At 42.8% G+C, this 9,646-nt stretch overlaps 1 protein-coding gene across 2 annotated transcripts; it reads left to right on the top strand.

The window, feature by feature from the left end:
* Positions 1 to 4,613: 4,613 nt before the first annotated feature.
* LOC109195369 (proline-, glutamic acid- and leucine-rich protein 1-like) lies at positions 4,614 to 8,445 on the top strand. Of its 2 annotated transcripts, XR_003214492.1 has the most exons (5): positions 4,614 to 4,960; positions 5,054 to 5,109; positions 6,047 to 6,182; positions 6,453 to 6,555; positions 8,224 to 8,445. XR_003214492.1 is itself a non-coding variant. In XM_019347368.2 (4 exons), the coding sequence occupies exons 1-4, from the start codon at positions 4,879 to 4,881 to the stop codon at positions 6,503 to 6,505; spliced, it is 327 nt and encodes a 108-aa protein (XP_019202913.1). In that variant the 5' UTR covers positions 4,614 to 4,878; the 3' UTR covers positions 6,506 to 7,135. The 2 variants fall into 2 exon arrangements, 1 of the variants encoding a protein (XP_019202913.1); XM_019347368.2 differs by lacking the exon at positions 8,224 to 8,445 and having other exon boundaries at positions 6,453 to 7,135.
* Positions 8,446 to 9,646: the final 1,201 nt, after the last annotated feature.

Here is a 9,646-nt window from a genome sequence, read left to right as displayed (position 1 = left end):
CGACCCTGGATCCAGCAAACAGCCCCAGACCATCACACTTCCTCCTCCATGTTTGACAGTTGATGCCACACACTGTGGAACCATCCTTTCACCTACTCGATGGTGTACAAAGATCCTGTGTGATGAATCGAAGATTTCAAATGTTGATCCATCAGTCCATAAAACCTTCTTCCAGTCTTCAGTAGTCCAATGGTAGCATTTCATGGCACAGACAAGCCTCTCAGTCTTATTCTGACGTCTGGCTGCAGCTTGTCCTGTCAAACCTGCAGCTCGAAGTCTTCTCTTCACAGTAGAAACTGAGACTTGCTCACTACGACCACTATTAAGCTGTGCTTGAAGCTGTTGTCCTGTGAGCCGCCGATCACACAAGCAGGCATGTGTCTTTGGGTCTGCCAGACCTCCTCCTGTCACAGTTTGTTTCTGAGTGCCTCTTGATGGTGAAGTAAACCATACTCACTGACACCTTGACTTTCTTTGCAATTTCTCTATAGGAAAGACCTACATTCTTAAATGTTATGATGGAATCTAAAAAAGTTGGAACACCCGTAGGAATTAGTAGCACCAGGCTTGATCAACCTCCATTGCTGCAGAGCAGCTTTAAATTGTTAACCCATGTTGTGTTCCCTGAAAACGGCCTTTTTGTATAATTCTGAAATGTACATTATTTTTCAGTTTTTGCCTTTTTTTTAACCTCTGGCAGTTCACCCACTTACCTTTGTACTATTCATTGGACTTGAACGACTTGAATTGCAATAAATAACTGGAATAATTGAGATGTTCTAAAACCAGTAGTGTATAAGTTAAAGAATTTTATGCATCCTTAGATTGTCAACTTGCTGATATGGACTGTACCAATACAATTCTCTGGGGTGATTTCAACTGTGCATTATGCCCTATATTGGATAGGTACCCATCACAGGTAGCTCAGTCAAACATGCTAAGGCTCTTTTAAATGCAACAAAGGAGTTTGATTTCTTGGCTGTATGGAGGCAACATAATCCCCTTGAACAGCAGTACACATTACATTGTCCGCCACATCTGTCAGTATCCCAGACTGATTATATAATTGTATATATTTGGCAAATAAACCCAACTGCCTCTTAGCACAGCTGTCAAGGAATGCTCTGGTAAAATCCTTTATTCCAGCCATAGTGGATGAGGATAGTCATTCAATATGGTATCTATGGAAAAGTTAATTTATTTAAGAAATAAAACAACTTTTCCACGGATACCAGAGAATCGAGTTACTACTTTCTCCCATATAAGTGGACAAGGTTATTTCAGCACCTCAGTCAGGGAAATCTTTAGAAGCCGATTGCTTCCAAGTTGAGGAAGTGATGAAAGCAAAATGTAATGACTTGCACGTCATTTGTGCAAACATTACACTAATAGCCATGAAAATAAGAACCCAGAACACTGCTCTTCCTTTTAGTCCAGTGGCCTTCTGGGTGTGGACAACAAAATACTGTCTAAAATATTGGCTTATTAGGTTAGAGCACGTTTTGACATCCATTGTGGATGCAGATCGTACAGGTAAAGGCAGAAACTCATATTACAACACAAGAGGACTTTTTAATATTATTCACTATTCGAACATTAATTAGTCTCCCTGGGCCCAGATAGAATTTACTGCACTTAATCTAGCGACTCTACAACTGCCAAAGGTCAAGAGTGGGAGGGGCCTACCAAGTTTAGAAAACTATATGTTGGTTATTCAGGCCAGAACTCTCTCCTCCTTGGTGAGAGATGGAGTCAGTGCTGTGAAAACCCTTTTCCCCAATAAATTTCATAGGGAAACACCACCTACTGTTAAAGATAATTTCCTGATTAAAAATGCATTATGAGCATGGGGCAAACTAACGACAATATCTGAAAGTAGCTCAGTTAATATTCTTGAAACATTAGATGACCCAGAACTGTCATCGCTAAGTGTAGGATCAAACTTTACAAGTTGGCAAAGAGCAGGCATAAAAAGAATATATAATCTTTTTGATAATGGAAGCTTTAAAACACCCTGAAGTCTCAACGTCACCTTTCAAGTAAGGATTTCTATAAATACCTACAAATGTAGACATTATGGTCTTAAGAAAGCTGGCTCTCTGAATTTCACAGAAGATTCAGTGAGATTCAGTGCTGGAAAGGATTTTTTCTGAACCACAGAAAGTTTTATTCTGAGGTATGTAGTTTGAACTTGGATAAACTTGTAAAATCTGAATGATGTTTGGGACAAAATGTTGCTGCTGCTCTTCAGAATCTCAACATGTAATAGATAAAGAGTTACAATATAATACACTGCATAATATTTATATTTCACCATATATTTATAGTAAGTATAAAACCAGAGTTTCCCCAAACTGTCCTGAATGTCACATTACAATTTGAACAAGGCTCCATTGTTTGTGGGAATTTAGCATCATTCAGACTTTCTGAAGGACAGTTTGTGCAAACATCAGTGTAGCAATAAGTAAACAGATGCTGGTAGATCCACTATTTTGTTTGCTTGGAAATGTTCCTGACTCTTTGATACAACACAAAGAAGTTCAATTCAATTCAGTTTTATTTATATAGCGCCAAATCACAACAACAGTCGCCTCAAGGAGCTTTATATTGTACAGTAGATTGTACAATAATAGATACAGAGACAAACTCAACAATCATATGACCCCCTATGAGCAAGCACTTGGAAAGGAAAAACTCCCTTTTAACAGGAAGAAACCTCCAGCAGAACCAGGCTCAGGGAGGGGCGGGGCCATCTGCTGCGACCGGTTGGGGTGAAAGAAGGAAGACAGGATAAAGACATGCTGTGGAAGAGAGACAGAGATTAATAACAGATATGATTCAATGCAGAGAGGTCTATTAACACATAGTGAGTGAGAAAGGTGACTGGAAAATTGCAGAATAACTAAGGGAGGATTCAGGGTCACCTGGTCCAGCCCTAACTATATGCTTTAGCAAAAGGGAAAGTTTGAAGCCTAATCTTGAAAGTAGAGATAGTGGTATGGGCTCAAAATGTGGTCATAAATATTTTGTACTTGTAAATCAGTTTTGTACTTGTAAATCAGGATTTGTATGTGTAAAAAGAATTTGTGCGTGCGTAAAAAAGATTTGTATGTGTAAAAAAGAATTTGTGCGTGCGTAAAAAAGATTTGTATGTGTAAAAAGAATTTGTGCGTGCGTAAAAAAGATTTGTATGTGTAAAAAGAATTTGTGTGTGGACTTAGCCAAAAAAACCCTGCAAGTTACAAGTACGAATTTTGACCCTATTTTTCTTCCTGTCATCTGATTGGTCAATGTCATGTCAATCACAAATGTAACAATCCAATCAGAGAACAGATGGGTTTGGCTGTCGGAGGGGCACTTTTTTGAACTGCAGGTCCTTGAAGGGTAATACAGTTTGAAGCTGGAGGATCTCTATATAAATATCCGATAGCAGCTAGTTCCCCTTACTTTCAGCAGCTGTTGAAAGGATAAAGTTGTGGTATGTCAGTGGTTAGAAATACCATTATTACTTTAGGATTAGTTTAACACAAAGTCAGGGCTGACCCGGGACCATTGCTGTGAGTCACAGTGCGCAGCATAAAGGTCCTTTCACATCGGACGCAGGATGTGCTGCTAATGCTAACTGCTAACTAAAAGCAAAGGATCCAGAATTTGTTGCGCTGGCTGCTGAGCTCTGTGGGTTTTTGCAGCAGCTCTACCTGTACTAGATGCACCTGCTCCTTGTCGTTTCTATCCCTGACTTTATGTCCTCTACAACAGTTTCTGGTTTTTTTGCTAGTTCTTCAAATGTTCAATAAAAACATGTATGCTAATTCATAACGAAGAAAGCTTTGTAATGAAGACTGTCATTTCCAAAACACTGCCCCCCCCCGCGGTCCGCAGCGCTGTTGAAAAGGCTGTGGAAGTCCCTGTATAAAGCACGTAGACCTGTGACACAAAAATCACCAAACTCGGACGTCCACAGACTGTTTTCCTTCGTGGTGATGAAGGAAAACGCTGGGTTGGCATGTAAAAGGGCATTTATTCCCTTCAAGGACCTGCAATTCAAAAAAGTGCCCCTCCGACAGCCAAACCCATCTGTTCTCTGATTGGATTGTTACATTTGTGATTGACATGACATTGACCAATCAGATGACAGGAAGAAAAATAGGGTCAAAATTCGTACTTGTAACTTGCAGGGGTTTTTTTGGCTAAGTCCACACACAAATCTTTTTTACACATACAAATCTTTTTTACGCACGCACAAATTCTTTTTACACATACAAATCTTTTTTACGCACGCACAAATTCTTTTTACACATACAAATCCTGATTTACAAGTACAAAATATTTATGACCACATTTTGAGCCCATAGTAGTGTCTGTCTCCTGAATCCAAACTGGAAGCTGGTTCCACAGAAGAGGGGCCTGAAAACTGAAGGCTCTGCCTCCCATTCTACTTTTAAATACTCTAGGAACAACAAGTAGGCCTGCAGTGTGAGAGCGAAGTGCTCTAATAGGGTGATATGGTACTACAAGGTCATTAAGATAAGATGGGGCCTGATTATTTAAGACCTTGTATGTGAGGAGCAGGGTTTTGAATTCAATTCTGGATTATACTAAATCTAACTTGATATCTGAGACTCGTCAGTTAGTCTTTTTTTTCCACAGTTAGTCGACTAACAGATCAGTGATGAGCACTAAATGTTGAAAATGTAATTCAAGCTCTGACCTTTATGAAACTAAAGGGAACCAGTGGTTTGTTGGGAAGTATGTGCTGAGCTCTCTTCTGCTCCTGCTCCTGTGCGTGGGGTGTCCTGTTTCCAGCTCCGGGCAGGACTATCGGCCGATGTTGTTCCTGGAGGAAAGCCCGGTCCTCGTAGGACGAAGCATGTGGTGATGGCAGATACAGTCGGGCCATCGCTGCAGAGGAAAGGAGACCATCTAGCCAATCAAGATACCTGCCTTGCAGCTGTCAGGGGTGAGATGCAAGCCGAGTTTAATGTTATTGTGAGTGTACTGGTTTACTACATATGATATTCTGATACCAGACTGATCCTTGTCATCCTTGTAGCACTGAGACAGATCATACAGACCAGTGGGACGCTACTGAAGGACGACATTCACAAGGTAAATGTGATTTAAAATATTATTAACAAAAGAGTAGCCAGCAGAGGGAGACACTTTGTACAGGCGTCTCCAACCATCCACAGATCAGCCTCTGCTGCAGCGAGTGGCACCGAGCCGCCCGCTTTGGAACAAGATCCGTGTTTAAGCAGACGTGATGTTTGGCAGTTCTTTCAGCAACGATTTCCTCCTCCCACAGTGCATTTCTAATGATCCACATGAAATATTCCAACCTGTTCTAATATGGTCTTTTAGCCAGAAAAGGAAAAAGATGAATTTTTTAATAGAGGACATGAAATTGTTGCTTAAAGAGCTGCCAAACATCATCTTTGTTTAAACCTTGTTCTTCTTTCAAAACATCGAATTTGTCAGTATACAGGCTGCAACCCCTCGCAGCTCGCTGCTGCTCCCTGCAGGAGAGGCTCGATCAGTGATGAAGGTGCCCCTTGTTGTTGCCCCCCCCCCCGAATGACAGAGCGTGGATGACTTCTTATTTTTGTGGACCGGATGTTAAACTGTGCTGTGAAAGAGCGTCCTCTACACTCCTGTTATTGTTTTAAACTTAATTATTAACATTTGCATGAGTGTTTCCTGTTGCTCATTTTAATCAGTTATTTAATCATTATCATCCAATTACATAAATTTCAGTGTTGATTACTCAACCGTAACTGTAAGTGGCTGTGGTTGGCGTCGCCGTGTAGTTACATGTCTCAGCAGGTCCACGTCAGGTTAGTAGTTGTGGCGTAGGGTTAAAATACTGATTCTGATGTAATAAGACACGTTTCCCATATTGTGATGATCTGCAGCTGTATTGTAAAGTAAAAGGCTTTCGTTTGTTTTTTCCATCATATAGCATTTTTGGTGTTGCAGGAGGGTCGCTTCATTTGATTGTTTTTAATAGTGAGCGATTTCACTGTTGTGTCCTGTCGATTTCTTCCAGCGGCTGCATGAGGTGGTTCTACCACTGTGTGTGCGCCTGCGCAGCAGCAGCAGTCTTGCAGCAGCAATGCATGTGAATCTGCAGGGAGTGCGAGTGGGCAGTACAGCAGTGCTCTTACTCGACGAGAACTGTACAGGTACGATCTTCACGATGAGCTTTCACCACACATTAGTGTTTCAATAGTGTTGCTGTGCTCCTCCTGCTTTTTGTTCAGGTTGAGTTTAAATTTTCCGACCACTGAAGGAATATCCACACAGTGCTTTATTCAGACTGGTCCCAGTCTGACACCACCCTAGCACCAGCACCACTGTGGGCCCCTAACTGGTCTGTCTGTTCTGTAGCTGCTAAAGTTCACTTTAGCTTTATGTTGGACTGAAGGAGCTGTTTCACTTGTATGAATTTTAAGGTTATTGCTGGCCCTGGTCCTGGTCCCCTCACCCTGTTGGCCTCCCCCTCTGACCTGTGCCGTGTCAATCCTCAGTAACGGACGCACCGACAGGAATGTTAAGGTAAGTCCTAACGACCTGAAACACTGCAAAAAGCTTTTAAAAATGTAGCAACGTGTAGTGGGTGGATGGATCAACATTTCTCCTGCTGTGAAGTTGAAATAAAATAATTATGGAGACGATGATGCACACAAGTCTGCCTCACGTCTTCTGTTAGAAAGGCTGCAGCAATCCAGGAGTTCAGTCAGTAATCTGAAATAATATTCAAGACACGTGAAAGCTGTACTGTATTTATGTGCAGTACTTAAAGATGCCAACAAGAGGTCTCTGTCAGCTAAAACAAGGCCTGTGTCTGCCGGTAGGATGCAAGCGTTAGACTCAACATACAGTTCTGAAGTGGCTGGAGCCTGGAGCCTATCCCACCCCGGACAGGTGGCCAGTCGCAGGGCTAACAGAGTACCACTGAATGCTACACATAGAGACAGGCAACCATTGACATCATTTGTGTGTGACACAAACAACACAACAACCTGAAGGCGATGGTGGAGCTGCTAAGCTGTGTATGGCTTTTTGTCATAGAGAACTCAGAGCTGTGTGTCGGACAGGGTCGTCTGCAGTACGGGGGCCCCACAGGGAACGGTTCTGGCTCCGTTCCTCTTCACCATCTACACTGCAGACTTCTCCCACAACTCCACCCAGTGCTTCCTGCTGAAGTTCTCTGATGACTCTGCAATAGTCGGCCTCATCACTGATGGGGACGACAAGGAGTACAGAGAACTGACCCAAGACTTTGTGGACTGGTGCCAGCTGAACTACCTCCAGATCAATGCCAGTAAAACCAAGGAGCTGGTGGTAAACTTCCGCAGGCACAAACATCCTCCACTGCAACCACTGAACATCCAAGGTATGGACATTGAGGCTGTGGACAGCTACAGGTACCTTGGTGTTCATCTGAACAACAAACTGGACTGGACTCATAACTCAGACGCCCTCTACAGGAAAGGGCAGAGCAGACTGTACCTGCTGCGGAGACTCAGGTCGTTTGGAGTGGAGGGCCCACTCCTGAAGACCTTCTATGACTCTGTGGTGGCCTCTGCCATCTTTTATGGTGTGGTCTGCTGGGGCGGCAACATCTCTGCGGGGGACAGGAAGAGACTGAACAGGCTGATCAGAAGGGCCAGCTCTGTTCTGGGATGCCCTCTGGACCCAGTGGAGGTGGTGAGTGACAGGAGAATGGCGGCTAAGCTGTCATCCCTGTTGGACAACATCTCCCACCCCATGCATGAGACTGTGACGGCACTGAGCAGCTCCTTCAGTGGGAGACTGCGGCACCCACGGTGTGGGACGGAGAGATTTCACAGGTCTTTCCTCCCCACTGCTGTCAGACTCCACAACAAAGACTTTAACTGATCAAACACACACATCCACACATGTGCAATAACACTAAGTGCAATAATCTTTCTGGCATCGTTGTATTTTTACTCAGTTGTATATAGCATTTGTATTCTATTTTTATCCTATTGTATATTTTATTCTATTTTATTCTACTGTATATAGTATTTTATTTTATTCTATTCTGTACAGTTGTGTACTGTATTTATTCTTCTTGTATTCTAATTTTTGCTTCATAACTTTTGCACTGTCCACCTCCTGCTGTGACAAAACAAATTTCCCACGTGTGGGACTAATAAAGGTTATCTTATCTTATCTTATCTTATCTTATCTTGTCAGACTCTGGGAGCACATGCTTGTTTCAAAAATGGCAGACCCAGCCAGCAAGGAGGCAAAGCTCCATGAAATGTGTTAACCAGATGACTTTGTTGTTCTTTACAGCACCAGTATCTTCCAGCTAGTTTGCAGTTTTACTTCTGTTTGTATGCATCTTTTTGCTCTCATGGTTTGGCATCAGTGTGATATGTTTTGTTAAAAAAATAAAATAATGTACTTCCATTACATGTTTTCTTTTGTTTGGGTTCTTTTTGGGGTTTTGTCTAAGGTCTACTTGCATTGTGCCCTTGTGTGGGCATCTCTGCCAGCCGCTTCGTTAGCCTTGGAGGTCCGCAAGGCTAACGCATCCCCGTCTGACCCATCTGCTCTCATTTTAAGAACTGAGCCAATAAACTGCATCCAGCAGCCCGCAGGACTCCCGCACATGTTGCAGCGCAGGTTGATCTGCTACAGCAGCGGTCCCCAACCCCCGGGCCAGAGCCGTTTGGTACCGGGCCGCGACAGTTGAGGCTCGGGAGTGAAATTGATGGTTTTCAGGGTTTTTATCGTTAACTCGGTTTCCCGGGGTCTTTTCCCGTGTTGTAGTTTTGTGTCTTATTTTGAAAGACCTATTTACGCGTTACCATAGCGACCAGAGAGCATCGGGATGTTACTCTGTGTTGTTCAGGAGGACGCTGCTAATAAAGTTACAGTTACACAGTGAATTCACAGTTGTTCTCTTGGTCGTATCAGTTTATTTAGTTGTATTTATCCGCGACAGCTTAAAGGCCGCTCCGTGGAAATAAAAAAGGTTGTTAGAGCACTTCAACAATGAGCAAGCTTTTGAAATGAGGAAGACACGAGGCGGAGACGCAGCTGCTGCAGGGTCGATAACCAAAGCGGGGACGGGCTCGGCTCTCACTACTGTTGTCAGAGCTGCCGGCTCACACTGAGTCACACTTCCCACACTGTCTCACATGCTTTTTCTCACGCAACTGATTTCAAGCTGAACCTAAGCTAGTGCACAAGAGTGAGTACCCACGGTCACGGGGGAACGCCCCCTTTTAATAAACACTCATGCCTTTAAATAAACAATGTCAGATTACGTACCTCAGTGGAAACCCGGTAATATAATATACTACATATGTATATGGCTCCAAACATAAAGAGGATTACTATAAATGAATGTTCACTGTTTCGGGTTCATTGTGGCTCAATGCAATCTAGTGAACATTTGAAGACACCACACAGAAGAGTTTGTGTAAAATAAATCAAATGCAGTAGAATCAAAGGAGAGAGATTATTAGTTGATGTAACAATTAAGGGAAAAAATAAAGAACTAAAAACCAAAGAGGACGTGACAGATGTCCAATAGAAATAAAGAGAAACCTTGATGTAAATGTTAGCCTGTAGAAGGCAAACCAGCAGTGACCCTTGATGACTACTT

Source organism: Oreochromis niloticus, linkage group LG3 (genome assembly GCF_001858045.2).
Source record: "Oreochromis niloticus isolate F11D_XX linkage group LG3, O_niloticus_UMD_NMBU, whole genome shotgun sequence".
Taxonomy (NCBI): domain Eukaryota; kingdom Metazoa; phylum Chordata; class Actinopteri; order Cichliformes; family Cichlidae; genus Oreochromis; species Oreochromis niloticus.
The sequence above is the reverse complement of the archived record's forward strand: the minus strand, read 5'-3'. Positions and strand labels throughout refer to the sequence as shown.